This window comes from Antennarius striatus, chromosome 5, assembly GCF_040054535.1.
Source record: "Antennarius striatus isolate MH-2024 chromosome 5, ASM4005453v1, whole genome shotgun sequence".
Taxonomy (NCBI): Eukaryota; Metazoa; Chordata; class Actinopteri; order Lophiiformes; family Antennariidae; genus Antennarius; species Antennarius striatus.
In genome coordinates, this window is record NC_090780.1 from 9,412,486 (window position 1) to 9,427,284 (window position 14,799).

At 43.9% G+C, this 14,799-nt stretch overlaps 1 protein-coding gene across 2 annotated transcripts in view; it reads left to right on the top strand.

Moving 5' to 3' along the window:
* The window catches only part of megf6b (multiple EGF-like-domains 6b), a 53,609-nt gene extending 40,754 nt beyond the window's left edge, over window positions 1–12,855 (top strand). For both annotated transcript variants that reach the window (XM_068314431.1, XM_068314432.1), the window contains 26 exons: window positions 485–655; window positions 1,252–1,383; window positions 1,501–1,629; window positions 1,715–1,843; window positions 1,976–2,110; window positions 2,452–2,586; window positions 2,680–2,805; window positions 3,733–3,864; window positions 4,213–4,341; window positions 4,430–4,561; window positions 5,324–5,452; window positions 5,536–5,664; window positions 5,955–6,083; window positions 6,167–6,295; window positions 7,553–7,681; window positions 7,795–7,923; window positions 8,360–8,488; window positions 8,607–8,738; window positions 8,827–8,955; window positions 9,051–9,179; window positions 9,746–9,874; window positions 10,250–10,378; window positions 11,187–11,315; window positions 11,394–11,519; window positions 12,274–12,402; window positions 12,717–12,855. In XM_068314431.1, coding sequence (XP_068170532.1) covers window positions 485–655; window positions 1,252–1,383; window positions 1,501–1,629; window positions 1,715–1,843; window positions 1,976–2,110; window positions 2,452–2,586; window positions 2,680–2,805; window positions 3,733–3,864; window positions 4,213–4,341; window positions 4,430–4,561; window positions 5,324–5,452; window positions 5,536–5,664; window positions 5,955–6,083; window positions 6,167–6,295; window positions 7,553–7,681; window positions 7,795–7,923; window positions 8,360–8,488; window positions 8,607–8,738; window positions 8,827–8,955; window positions 9,051–9,179; window positions 9,746–9,874; window positions 10,250–10,378; window positions 11,187–11,315; window positions 11,394–11,519; window positions 12,274–12,402; window positions 12,717–12,772 — 3,341 coding nt within the window. In that variant the 3' untranslated portion in view covers window positions 12,773–12,855. The remainder of the gene's footprint in view (window positions 1–484; window positions 656–1,251; window positions 1,384–1,500; window positions 1,630–1,714; window positions 1,844–1,975; window positions 2,111–2,451; window positions 2,587–2,679; window positions 2,806–3,732; window positions 3,865–4,212; window positions 4,342–4,429; window positions 4,562–5,323; window positions 5,453–5,535; window positions 5,665–5,954; window positions 6,084–6,166; window positions 6,296–7,552; window positions 7,682–7,794; window positions 7,924–8,359; window positions 8,489–8,606; window positions 8,739–8,826; window positions 8,956–9,050; window positions 9,180–9,745; window positions 9,875–10,249; window positions 10,379–11,186; window positions 11,316–11,393; window positions 11,520–12,273; window positions 12,403–12,716) is intronic.
* The last annotated feature ends 1,944 nt before the right edge of the window (window positions 12,856–14,799 follow it).

Here is a 14,799-nt window from a genome sequence, read left to right on the forward strand (position 1 = left end):
GTCTCCTGATGCTTCAGCTGCTGCATTAAATTATTTATCATTGATTTTATTGTAAACTTTTCCATCTTTTATACGTCAAAATGTCTTTTCTTTTAGCAATAACAACACCACTGAATACCCTTTCAACACCATTTGCTATTGATTACTATCAGATCCAACTGGCTATGATGTAAACCTGTGGTGGACACTTCTTTTCCATCACTACACAAAAAGCTTTTGAATGTTCTTTATTTTTTGTGTGGAAAAAGTCACAGAAGGACAAAGATCTGTAGATGCAGCCATCCTAGTGTTTCCTCTAGCACTCGTGCCTGATATTTTACAATAAATCTAGTTTCCTTTTAATTTAAAAAAAATATCAACTTGAAAATTGTTATGAGGAAAAAAATCATAATTTTTTAAAGCTTTGTGAAAACCCCAAACACAGTGATAAACAGTGTGTATCATTCATCCTACCTGTGCTGACTTTCTCCCTTCCGCCCTCCAGCTCTGGACGATGCTTTGGAGCTTCTGTCCAGCGGAGGCGCCAGTGAGCTGCCTCTGATTCGCCCGCAGCTCATCTTGGTGCAGGACTACGGCCAACCCCTGGAGCGCTACGACGACTACGAAGATGATGAAGGGGAGCTGAGAGCTGAAAGCAACCTGGTAGAGAAATTTGGTGAGTCCGTCCCAAACCGTCAACCGCTCATTATCATCAGCCGACCTGTATCTGATTACTGCGCTGTGACTCCTAGGAGGCAAAGCTGTCTGACAGATTCATTTACTGCAGGCAGGAATAGACCACATGCTGGGGGTTAATTATTGTTCTTCATGCTCCCAGACTGTCCAAACTTACTGTAGCACCGCAGCTTCCTGGCAGGAATGCTGAGGCTCATGTGTCCTGGCAGCTAGACCGAGCCCACAGTAGAAGGTCAAACGTCCTGTTTTGTGTCACCCACACTGGATGGATTAGTTTGACAACAACAAAAGTTGAGCATTTAATGTGACTCACTTAAGGTTCACTTAAAAAGCAGGAGCTGCAGAACAACAAACCTAAAGTCGCTCTGCACTTGAAGTTAAAAATTCTCTTCTTTAGAACCACTGAGAAAATCAGCATTCAATTGTGAAAAGTCACAGAACACTGGCCAAGTAAAAGATGAATGCAAAGTGAATGAATGAATGGATGAATGAATGAATGAACGGATGGATGGACGAATGCTGATGACTTACTGATGTGTGTTAAAGAATGAGTCTCGTTCGGTTCTCTGTTCTCAGTGTGTTTGGATGACACTTTTGGAAACGACTGCAGCTTGACGTGTGAAGACTGTTCCAACGGAGGAAAATGTAATCCGTGGAAAACTGGCTGCGACTGCCCTGAGGGGTGGATAGGCGTCGTCTGCAACCAGAGTGAGAGTCCTGATGCACAAACACTTGCACATGTGTATACCATCACTGCGGGGTTAAGTCATGCGGACACCCCTGACATTTGAGTCGTGATTAACCCGTTATTTTTCGATCATGCAGCCTGCTCCGAGGGGTACTTTGGTAAGAACTGCTCCTTCCCTTGTAAGTGTAAAAACGGTGCCAGCTGCGATCCTATCACTGGAAGCTGCCGATGTCCTCCTGGAGTCAGTGGGGACTTGTGCCAAGATGGTGAGCTGTCGTCTTAATGTGTGTGCTCCTTTGTTTTCTTTGGAGGCATGTCCTTCCCACCAATCTGACCATTTCCTATATGCAGGATGTCCTAAGGGTTTCTACGGGAAGCAGTGCAATAAGAAGTGTAACTGTGCCAACAACGGGCGCTGCCACCGGACCTACGGCGCCTGTCTGTGTGATCCTGGACTCTACGGACGCTTCTGCCACCTTCGTGAGTTCCCTTGTCGTCTCTGGTCACAGTCTGAGACTCTCAAATCGAGAACCGTGGATCGCATTCCATCCTCTGCATTATTCTGATGACAAACGTCATCCGTGCGTCTTCTTCCTGTCCTCTTTCCCTCAGCGTGTCCGAAGTGGACCTACGGCGCCGGCTGCTCTGAGGAGTGTCGATGCCTTCAGCAGCACACTCTGGAGTGTCACCGCCGCCACGGCACCTGCGTCTGCAAACCTGGTTACAAAGGCAACACCTGCAAGGAAGGTGAGGTGTCACAATGATGTTCACGGTAGCTTCAGTTCTCTGTGATACGTGTGCATTGTGAAAAGATGAGCTTTATGTGAAGACATACATGCATAACTAGACACAAAACAGCACCTCTATGTCTGTCATGTAGACATAGAGGTTAATGAAAAGAGAAGGAAAAGTGTATATATGTCCACAAATGCTAAAATCGGGCTGGAAGCTGCAGAATGTGACATTGTGTGATTTAGAAAAGGTCAAATCTGTAAAGGGTTTCTAAACTAATCAACTCTGGAGTACAAGTGGAAGTAGATCCCCACTGAATAAAAGGCGATGCCATCGTTGTCCTGTTCTGTCACTAGAATGCGACCCAGGTACGTACGGCGCCGGCTGTGAGAAGAAGTGCTCCTGTCCGCCAGGAGTGTCATGTGATCATGTGACCGGAGAGTGCCAACGAAAATGCCCCGCCGGGCGTCACGGGGAAAACTGTGATCAGGGTAAGTGTTTCCACAAATGGTTTTATCGTCCTTTATTGTCCTCATCTTTTGTGCCGTACGGTGATAAAAATCTCCCCGTGTGACCGGTGTCAGACTGCCCCGAGGGGAGGTTCGGACCCGGCTGCATACATCCCTGTAACTGCACCAGTGCCCCATGTGACCGGGTGACGGGCCGATGCAAGTGTCCAGCAGGGACGTCAGGACAATACTGTGAAAACTGTGAGTGAAACCCGGAGGTCATTTAGTTCTGTCATTTTCATTTTCATTGTTGTTGTTTATTGTTCACTTTAGTTTTTGTTGTAAAAGAGGTTTTCTGTTTAAACAAAAGGGCAAAAGTTTGTATTTTTGCATCTAAAATATGACAAAACACCTCTTGTTTGTTGCCCTTGATAAAAGTCTGAACTAAAAGTACTTCCTGTTTCTTTTTTATTTTGACTAAAAGTATTTTGTAAGAATACAACTAAAATGTTTTCTCACACCTAGATTTAGTTCAGTTGGTGATACTTGGGTGTTGATTATGATACATGCTAACGATACATGCTAATAGTACATGCTAATGATACATGCTAATGTTACATGCTAATGTTACATGCTAATGTTAATGCTAATAATACATGCTAATGATACATGCTAATGTTACATGCTAATGTTAATGCTGATAACACAAGCTAATGATACATGCTAATGTTAATGCTAATAATACATGCTAATGATACATGCTAATGTTAATGCTAATAATACATGCTAATGATACATGCTAATGTTAATGCTAATAATACATGCTAATGATACATGCTAATGGTACATGTTATTGTTAATGCTAATAATAAATGGTAATGGTACATGTCAATGTTAATGCTAATAATACATGCTAATGATACATGCTAATGTTACATGCTCATGTTACATGTTAATGATACATGCTAATGATACATGCTAATGATACATGCTAATGGTACATGTTATTGTTAATGCTAATAATAAATGGTAATGGTACGTGTCAATGTAAATGCTAATAATACATGCTAATGATACATGCAAATGTTACATGCTCATGTTACATGTTAATGATACATGCTAATGATACATGCTAATGATACATGCTAATGTTACATGCTAATTAAGGAGTGATTACCTTCTCCACAGTGTGTTCGGAGGGTTTCTGGGGTCTAGGCTGTGCAGAAACGTGTCCAGTTTGTGTGAACGGAGGAGTGTGTGACAAACACAACGGCTCGTGCATCTGTCCTCCAGGGCTCATGGGAAAAGTGTGTCAAAACGGTGAGTTTGATCCGTGTGCATTTTTCATTTCCATGGCAACAGCCATTAAACTGTCAAACAACTAAGGAGTATGGCAGTTCTGCGGAAAACATAGAGATTGCACTTTGGTGCCGTTTGAACAAGAAGTCAGGCGAGAGAGAAGAGAGCTGTACTCTGAGGTTACAACTGGAATCCATCTGCTGCCCTGAAAGCCTCCTCAGATGGGTTTTCACTGGGAAGAACAAATGGGATTCCATTACGAACAGCCTAACTTGACGTCTGAACCATACAGCACCACCAAAGCGGTGGTGTTGTTGGTTACGGTAGATGGATCACGATGGTTGAGCTGTCCTTCTGTTCCTTGTGCAGCGTGCCCGAGCGGACGTTTCGGCCAAGGGTGTCAAATGAAGTGTGTATGCGAGAACAACGCTCGCTGTGATGCGGTGAGTGGGCGGTGTACCTGCGCTCCTGGCTGGACTGGCAACAACTGCAGGAAAGGTAAATGTGATGGAAAACTGTGATCAGTGCAGATGGAACCAAACATTTGTCAGGAACTGAAGAGAATCACGTGTTTGTCTTCTGACAGCCTGTGATTCAGGACACTGGGGGGCAGACTGTGCAGAAACATGTGACTGCAGGAACGGCGACGGCAGCTGTGACGCTGTGACGGGCCAGTGCAACTGTGAAGCTGGTTACACTGGAGCGCAATGTCATCAGAGTATGTAGGGATGTGTGTGCGTGTGCGTGTGTGTGTGTGTGTGTGTGTGTGTGTGTGTGACAGCATCTCAAAACCATGCTACAATCTGCAGGATCTGTTTTCTACACCTTGTCACCTACTAGAAAGTGTTTTTCAAAAACTGTGAAAGAAACTAAATATCCAGAAGACTTTGCTTGAAGTCATTTTAATAACAAAGGATTTAGTCTTGAATGAAGAGACATTTTTAATAATTTGAGTACAAATTGTTGACATTTGTTTTGTTTGTTGTATCTAATGAAAACAATAGCTGTTTCATCTCTCTGCATAGTGTCACTCACTAAACGACCACCAGATGGCACTAAAGTAATGACTTCAAATTAAACTCAGCACAATAGTCTCCGGCTTCCTCCTGCTTCCAAAAGCATGCTCCTCAGGTTAATTGGCCGGTCCCAAATTGTCCGTAGGAGTGAGTGTGTGTGTGCGTGGTTGTCTGTCTTTGTGTGTGGCTCTGCGGCGCACTGGCGTCGTGTCCGGAGTGTCCCCCGCCTCACGCCCTATGCCAGCTGGGATAGGCTCCAGCTCGCCGTGACCCGCTGCAGCGGATACAGCGGCAGAAAAATGAATGAACAATAATATTAAAGAACTGATAGTTTTACTGTGCAACTATGTCATTTTACACACAGCCTTAATACAGTCTGACATTACATACTCAACGCTATTGGAAGCTAAATGTCACTAGCCTGCAAATCTAAGTTTGGTGTTTTTGTGTGCTTGTGATATCAGAGTGCCCTGCAGGTATGTTTGGCCTGGGTTGTCGCTATCGGTGTCAGTGTGACAACAAGGCGATGTGTGACCATGTGAGTGGAGCTTGTACCTGTCAGGCGGGATGGACTGGGACCTTCTGTGAGAAACGTATGTGAAGAACCGTGATCACGAGGCCAAACTCACTAATCAGACATGTTAATAAGCTCGATGTTTGTGTGTTTGTGCTGCAGCATGTCCTCAGGGTTTCTATGGGCTCGACTGTCAAGAGAAGTGTTTGTGCCTCAACGGCGGGAGCTGTGATCACGCCAGCGGAGTTTGCGCCTGTTCGGCCGGCTGGATCGGTTCTTTCTGCAACCTGAGTGAGTGAACGGTGCATCAGTGCTGGTGGAGTCAGAGGGGCAGGAAAAATGTTTGTTTGTTAGCATTAAAGAACCAAGAATATTTTTTTGCATTGTTGATGGGCTGTGGAATCAAAAATACACTTGGTGTCAGAGTTATTTGGTAAAATCCATCCCAGTCACACATGAGAAAGCCCTGACCTGATGTTCCCCATGCTAGGACCTGTATCAGTTACCAGACCCTGGAATTTATTCTTTTGATCAGCAAAGTTCATGTGGAGGTAATGATATTGTTTTCCACCTCCTGGCAGCATGCCCAGCTGGTTCCTATGGGGAAGGATGTAACCAAACCTGTAGTTGCCATAACGATGGCATCTGCCACCCGGCCAGTGGACGGTGTGTTTGCCTGCCGGGCTGGACGGGACCCAACTGCTCCGAAGGTGAGTGAATGTAGCACAAAGCAAAGCAACCATCTATTGGACAGGTAAATGAGGCGTCAATGGATGGTTTTGTGTTTTTCCAGAATGTTCTGCAGGGTTCTACGGGGCGGAGTGTGGACAGCGCTGCTTGTGTCAGAATGGAGCCACCTGCAACAAGACCAACGGAAAATGTAGATGTGCAAGTGGATGGATGGGCACAGCTTGTGAACTGGGTAGGACTCAGAAGAGTCTCACAAAACCGCCTGCAGGATCGTTCACAAGGATGTCACCGTTATGACAACATTACGACTTGACATTTATAACACATTCAACAAACATGACAACATTTTATAGGTTCTTTATATTATGTACATATTCTTATTTGGGAGTAAATGTGATGATAATAATTTTTCGTAACAAGAAGCTGTGTGAAACCAGTCAGAACTTCAACTGATGGATGTTTAGAACAAACCTTCCAAAGACGTTGGGCCAACCTGAGCGTTTGTTTGAAACCTCTGTGGACGTCTGACTGATGGTTTGTGTTTCCTTGTCAGACTCAGCACAGCTGTCAGATTTCCAGTAGGGTCATTATTACCAAAGTGAACAGTGGAAAGGAAAGACCCGGCGCTTAAGATGCCAGAACTTCCCTTTAATCACAGTGACTGCTGCTATTTTTATATTCTACACACAGAACTTTGTCCATGGCTTCTTCTAGCTTCATAACAAGGGTTTATGATTTGTGGCCAAATCAAAGTTGGAAATGATAAATGAAGTTTCTAGCCAATCATTGTATTTATCTTTCTTTTCTCCAAGCATTCACATTATAATTCTCAAAACCTGTTATTAGCTGACCAGAATGAACCCCCCCCCCATACCTGAACTGAACAGAGCAGAAAGGATTCAGAGAACAGATGAACCTGATCATTTATTTTCACATAGACCTTGGATCAGCTCGCTAACGCTAAAGCCACGGTGTTGGTTAGTCTGTACAGAACGGCAGGAGGATAAACGTCACCTGATCTCATGTTAACAGAGAAACTGCTGGTCTGTGGTTCGTTCACCACGTTTGGGGGAAAACATCAGCCTGACTTAAATTCTGTACCTCAGTCATTTGTTTTTATGCTGACAGTCTGGTTATTTGCTGGCATCTTGGTCCTTCACCACATACAAGCCTTCCTGGTAAAAACCCATCGACCTGGTGATGACTTTCCATCCTGCTCTCCCCCCGAGCTCCACTTCACACACGATCCTGCCTGTTACAACCTCCCTATCCCTGTTCCTGCTCAGGGAACCTCTAATCCTGCTGCTGGAATGCCTTCCCGCTTCTAAATTAACCAACTCCATGCTGCGTCCAAATATAAATCATTTGGGGGGAAAAAAAAAACGAAAACATGTTGCAGGCCTCAGTAGAAATATGACGTGGCAGGTTTTGCGTGTTGTGTGCAGTTCTCATGATGATGCGTTTGTTGTGCGTCTCGCTGTTGGTTTAGAATGTGTCGCCGGCCGGTTCGGGGCAGACTGCCAGCAGCAGTGTAAGTGTGAGAACGGAGGCCAGTGTGACAGGCAGTCAGGACGGTGCAGCTGCAGCACCGGCTGGATCGGAGAGCGCTGTCAGAAAGGTGAGCCCCCCGGGGTTTGGGGGGGGGGCTTTAACACGGAGGAAACCATTAGACTGGAGATTTTGTGTAGTTTTGTTAATTATAACCTCTCATTTGCACCTTTTTCTACTCAGCATGTGCTCCAGGCCTGTTTGGTGCCAAGTGTGAGGAAAGATGTCAGTGTGCCCACGGGGCAACGTGTCACCACGTGACCGGAGAGTGTCAGTGTCCAGCAGGGTGGAGAGGAAAACTCTGTGACAAAGGTACGAACACACAGAGTTTGTGTTATTATTCGAATAAACAACATCCTGAAATGATTTTTAAACTTTGGTCACTGCTCGATGAATTAATGCTCTTGATGTTTACTTGCTTGATCTCACCAAGCTGTAATTCTGGTAAAGCTTCTTCTCTTTATTCTACATGAGCATCACAGGACTGTAAAATGTTCTGAGGCTGGACGATTGTCTTCATCATATACGTATATTTTATCAGACTTCTACTTGTCAGGGTCGTCATACATTTGCATGAAACAACATTTTCTTATACGAAACAACGAAAGTCACAAATAAAAATTAAACACACCAGTGTTCTGTTACAGGAAGGGGTTCCCTGACATGATGGGGATAAAAATGGAATGAGCAGAACTACATTTATTTCTAAATCACAATGCTGATACTTTCTGTCTTTTTTTTTTTATAGTATGTTTGCCAGACATGTATGGAAAAGACTGCATGCAGCGCTGCACCTGTCCTCGGGGAACATCCTGCCACCACGTCTCTGGAGAATGTGGCTGTCCTCCAGGGTTGACCGGGAATGGCTGTGAGCAGAGTGAGTCCTGCCAGATGATTACACTCTGCTTCTGGGAGTTAAATAAACTTTGTTAGTTTTAAGAGCCTCACTTGGATTATAATAACCTGTACCTGAACCCTCTCCGTCTCTGTGCCAGCTTGTCTTCCTGGTACGTTTGGACAGAACTGTAACCAGGTCTGCCAGTGTTCCAAGACAAATCAACTCTGCCACCATGTGACTGGATCATGTTACTGCGCCCCAGGTTTCCATGGGCCCAGATGTGACCAAGGTACGTAAAGCAACTACTCCACCCATCAAACTTCTCATTCTTGCATATAAAATTCCGTAGAAGCTCCTAAACGTGACTCGGTGTTCAGTTTGTCAGGAGGGGCGTTACGGACCAGACTGCGAGAGGAAGTGTCAGTGTGAAAATGGAGGGAAGTGCGCTCCCTCCACTGGTGCTTGTGAATGTCCAGCGGGATTCATAGGAGCACGCTGCAACATCAGTGAGTCCATCTGAAGCTGCGATGGTGAATGAAGAAATAAATGATGTGTGATTATGGGATGTTGTGTCATCTGGTGTTTTCTGGATTGGGTGCAGCGTGTCGGGCTGGGCGCTACGGAGTCGACTGTGCTGAGGCGGTGCGGTGTGGAGACGGAGCACAGAACGACCCGGTCAGCGGTCGCTGTCGGTGCGTCCCAGGACGTCGCGGAGAGGACTGTGGACACCGTGAGATTTTTTTTTCTACTTTACACACAAATATAAATATGTTGGAAGTTTTTGATTTACAAATCACCAGTTTAGTGTGACTGGGTTTCCAGATTTTTACTGCAGATTTTCAAACAACAGGAACAAGTGGAACAAAATCATCTGGAATAAAAAGGAATAAAAAGAGTGGTGAATAAAAAGAGTGGTGAAGACAAGTCAGACCAGGGTGGGATGGATTATATCTTTGTTCATATTCTTTCTGTTGGTGATTTTTCTACAAAGTGTAGATGTAGTATTGTGTAAGTGGGTTTTTTATAACCACTTAGACCTCTGTTTCCTGTGACTTCTTCAACGGCGTTTTTTCCTTAATATCAGATCTCCACAGAGACTTGAGCTCATTTCATAGACTAGACTCTGTGTTGTTTGTGATGGATTGTGTTTGGCAGACGATTAGTAGTAGTTTTTCCTGCTGTGCGGAGATGATGAGCAGTAAAATGTTCCCCCTAAAAGGATCCCAAGTAACAATATTTAATAATACCAGATTTTTGTTGTCTTGTTTACTTTAATTGAGTGTTTTCTGCCACCAGGCTGCCCTCCAGGCTGGTTTGGGGAGGAGTGTGCACAACGCTGTAACTGCAGTAACGGCGGCGTTTGTGACCCGGCAACTGGCAACTGCACCTGTGGCCTTGGCTGGACCGGCGCACACTGCGATAAAGGTTGGCAACACTCACAGTGACACGTGCAGTATTCTAATGCAGGATGGTTTTGTTTGTGAGACATGACTCTTCCCCTTACATCTTCTGTTTGTTCTACTCCTTTCGGCTTTTCCCTTCAGGGTCTCCAAAACGAATCAGTCGCCTCCATCTAACCCTGTCTTCTGCTTCCTCTTCTCTCACACCAACTACCTTCATGTCCTCTTTCACTACATCCATAAACCTCCTCTTTGGTCTTCCTCTAGGCCTCCTGCCTGTTAGCTCAAAACTCATTTGAACAGCCATTTGAACTCTTTCCCATACATGAACTGCTGTATTATCTTGGATGCACACATAGAAGCCGGGGTGTTTGTTTGACTTGCGGTGTGTCCGTTTCAGAATGTCCTGCAGGCACGTTTGGCGCCGGCTGCCAGCTGAAGTGTGACTGCCATAATAACAGCACGTGTGACCGAGTGATGGGGATGTGTCAGTGTGGTCCAGGCTACTATGGACATCTCTGTGAACATGGTGAGTACCGAGCAAACACACACAAACAGATGAGAGATGTTCATGTTTTCTATTGTCAGCAAACAACAAAAAAAAGTTAACTGTAACTAATAACGAATTATGCTTCCATGGCTGAGGACTGGTGACGTTTCGCATTCCTCTGTGGCATAGGGCTCCTTTGGGAGCTGGTCGGGACACCATTGAGTAGGAGAGGAGAGAGGGAGGGAGGGAGGATAGAGGGAAGAGAAAGAACAGTGGCAGTAGTAATGGCAGGAGTGTAGCGGTGGTGTGGGGGGTGGGGGGGTGACTTGATGCCACAGGAGCAGGTTTCTGGTCCGTCAGTGGCCAATGCAGCACTGACAGAAGTGTGTGTGTCTAACGGGAGCACAGCAGCAGGGGAGGCCACCATGGACTGTTAAAATGTGACCAGAACTTTTATGGAAATATGTTAAGTACAAAAATGTATCAGCATATTTTATTAGATATAATGTAGAAAACAAGTAGATGAATATAATATAGATGGATCAATATTTAACAATGTAGAGTCAGTTGAACAGAAATTAGTTGTTTTGGTAGCTTATGCTTCAAATGGTAAAAGTTGGTCCCCTTTAAAGGGGCACCAGATTAATAATGATGTCAGGTTCAGTCATTGTCTATCAGACTATTTAGATACATAGATGTACTTTATTGATCCTAAAGTGGGAAATTCACAATAATTAGGCTCCACTGAGAGCTGAACCCAGATTGCTGGATTCAGAGTCCAGAGTACTAACCATTACACCATGGAACCATGAATATCCATCCATCCTGTGCTTCCTCTCCTCCTCAGTTTGTCCTCCTGGACTCCATGGCCTCCTCTGCCAGCTGCAGTGTGACTGTGTAAACGGCGCCTCCTGCCACCCTGCATCGGGCCAATGCGTCTGTCCTCCGGGATTCCACGGGTCCCGCTGCCACAAAGGTCAGTCAGGTCACTGCAGCGAATTCCCCACACTTTAACCAGATCACCCACCCATCCTTTTTAAAAATGTTCTTCCAGTGTGTGAACAGGGTTCCTACGGCCTCAGCTGTGCTGAGGTGTGCGACTGTGAGGACGCACCGTGTGATCCTGTGACGGGAAGGTGCATCTGTCCCTCAGGGAAGACTGGACCCAGATGTGATATAGGTAATCCTTTTTAGGAACGAGGCACAGACGTTTTACAAGCACACCATTAATGAAACAAGCTGCGCCGCTCCCCTTGAGCTCTCAGAGATGAGGAGGTTTACTGCTGCTCCTTCTGCTGCAGGTATTTTGATTTTTTAATTGTTCTGAAGGAAGACCTTCTAAAGAAAATAGAAACTTAAAGGTGACAGTGTTAAATTAAACCCAAATGTCTTTGAAACTAATCGTACGTTAATGAGTTTCAAATGATTTTACATGAACGGACTTTGCAGCTTTATGTTGATCAATTAATTTGAAGAGATAAAAAATGTACTTCGTTCGAGAATGTTTCAAAAATATTTATAAAAACATATTTTAAGATCTGAAAGTCATATGACAAATTACTTCAATACAAGATACTGGAAACAATCTCAAACACGAAGGCAAGATAGTAAAAAAAAAACATTTAATTGCACCGGAGTGCTGTGACTAATCATTCATATTTTGACATTAGGAAGTGGGAACTTGGGTTTCCAGCAGAGATGTTTCATACCGTACTTATGTCTTTATTCTATCAGTACCATCAGATGATGGTGAAACTGCTGACAGGCAGATGATTATTTTCTACCATTAGATCCACTGTCTGTCTTCAAGCCAGGCTAGGCTAGGCTAATGCCCTGCTGGCAGCAGCTTCGTATGGACAGCGCAGATAGGACAGAAAAGGCATTTCCTCACGTGACTTTTCTTCTCCTTAAACGTTCTGTGTCTGTATTCTCAGACTGCAGAGCCAATCGGTACGGACCAGACTGTTTAGAGGCCTGTGAGTGTGAGAACGGGGCCCAATGCGACCGGCGTAACGGCCGCTGCAGCTGCCTGCCCAGCTGGATCGGCCTGACCTGTCAAGAAGGTACAGTAACACAGACCGACCAACAGCCATCCCTTCTGTCCCTACGGTTATCTTTCTTCATCATTAAATCCACTCATCAGGTGTAGAGTTTTCCCAACCTCCTGAGTCAGATGGGACGTGACATTTCAGCTGACTCGGTGAAATACGAGTAAATAACTAGATGAAGTGCTGACAGCAGTCCACTCGCCTACCGTCTGCGGTTTGGTGGTAGCTGCAGAGGTTGCACTTTCTCCTCTGTGTCATCTCTGTTCTGATCAGATAAGAATGTTGTGTGTCTGCTGAGAACAACTAACAGCTTTTTTTTGCCTCTGCAGGTAGACCTCCAAGTCTTACCCTTGATAGAGAATCGCATCACGACAACTCTTTATAGCTCCACCATCAAGCTGGAGGACTCCCATTTTAACCGAGATGCATCTGATCTGTTTTAAAGACATGAACGTTTGCGACAAGATGCTACAGGACCTGCATGGAAATAGACTCTCTGATGAGAGGTGCAGTTTCATGTCTGGACCTGAGCTGGATGACACTTCTTTTTTTGTGTTTCGTTCATCATAACCTCTCTGCTACACGGTGATATTCCTGAGGTCAAAGAGTAATGTCGAACACAAAAACTACACAAACAGACTGGTAGGAGATTGTGGTGGTGTCGTCTACACTTGGGATTTTTTTGTTACATCATGTTTTTAAAATATCTTTTGTAGGTACTGTAAATAAATTATGCTCCAGTTTTTAAAGGAACACTTTTTGAATCCCTATTTCATTACCTGTCAGTACTATGAAGTTGTTTTTCAGTCTATACAATATGAAGTAATAATCTAACCCTATGGTGCTTTACTACAACGCCACAAAGAGTATGTTTATGCTCAGAATGGCACATTACTTTTTTGTAACAAAATATGCTTTTCATGGACAGCTGGAATTTTACAGTTAACTAAAGAATGTACAGCATATTTTGATTTGCACCTCCGTCAAAGAAAATGTTTCAAATATTTGTGCATAGATGGATTCATATTTATATTTAACTCAGTTGTATGCAATTGAATATATCGCATTTTTAAAAAATGTATCTTTTGTTTTCCTTGGATTCCACTGGAACTCATTCAAATCTCCAGTCCAGTAAACACAAACTTCAATAAAGACAAACACCAAGGTTAGATTTTTACCATTCTTATTTTATCATTTTCATTGATGATCAAAGCTGTACATCCGGTCTAAATTCATATTCAAGCACAGTGCAGATAGCAATGCCTGCAAAAGAAAATTAAAAAAGAAAAAGGCAGAGGTGATCACAACCAGGAATATATACAGAGGACAAACTATGTAGAGGAGATACCAGGTTGTCACTACGTCCGATTCCAAGTGAAGAGTCCACCAGCTCATTCACATCGTTCCTCATACAGCACACACAACACAAAAAAATGCTTCTTTTTGTCTTAAAATTGAGACAATACTGAAAAATGCAGCATGATGGAAAAAAAAAACCTTTTTATGTTCTCTACTTCACTGAAGGCTAAAACATAAAAATATATTCTCTGTAGAACCTAGAGCCTTCTGTAAAATAAGCTATCTTCATCTGTGGCTCTGGTGTCACTTCTCAATTACTCGATAAAATATTAGCAAATATTATTGATCCAGGACGACACAGAGCAGGACTTTCTCTGAAGCAAGTGAGTGCACTACTTACACTTCAGCCTCAAAACATTAAAAGTTATTTCTACAATGTGCAGAAACCTTTTAACGACACAAAATGTTTGTCAGGTAAGCACGGTGTGAAATAACACTGATGGTCAAAAGAAATGCACAGCGATACCTTTGAAAAGACAAAATTTTTGGAAACAGTTGTGCATTCTTGCCGAGGATTGGGTACCGAGTGATATCACTGTTATTTGTGCTCCAAACATAAAGTTAACACTAGCTGTCAGCTATCATAGCTTAGCACAAGGTTTTCAACATTGCTGTGTTTGAGGTTCTGTGCTGTGGAGGATTTTATTCCAGCCACTAAATTTATAAATCCCGACACAACAAAAGTGTTGCTGCTCACATCATCACAAACTGCTGCAGCGTGTTCTGAGTTGTTAGCTTACACAATGATAACTAGTCAACTCCTGCTTAGATTGTGAGCAATGGCATGACAACAGACAGAAGTTAATGATGCTAACTGCAGAAATGATTGTCTGGAGTTAGGAAATGTTTTAAACACAGACAACAGGTGACCATGTTTCCACCCTCTAAGCTATGTTTGCAGACTAATGGCGGGAATATTAGCTTTGAATTTAGCAGACATGTATTATCAGTCTCATGTTTGTAACCTTTGGGAAAAACACTTTCCCCCTAAGTCTTCTACTTCCTCCCCACTCCTAAAACATGACACTATTGAGACAGACACTCCACAGACTA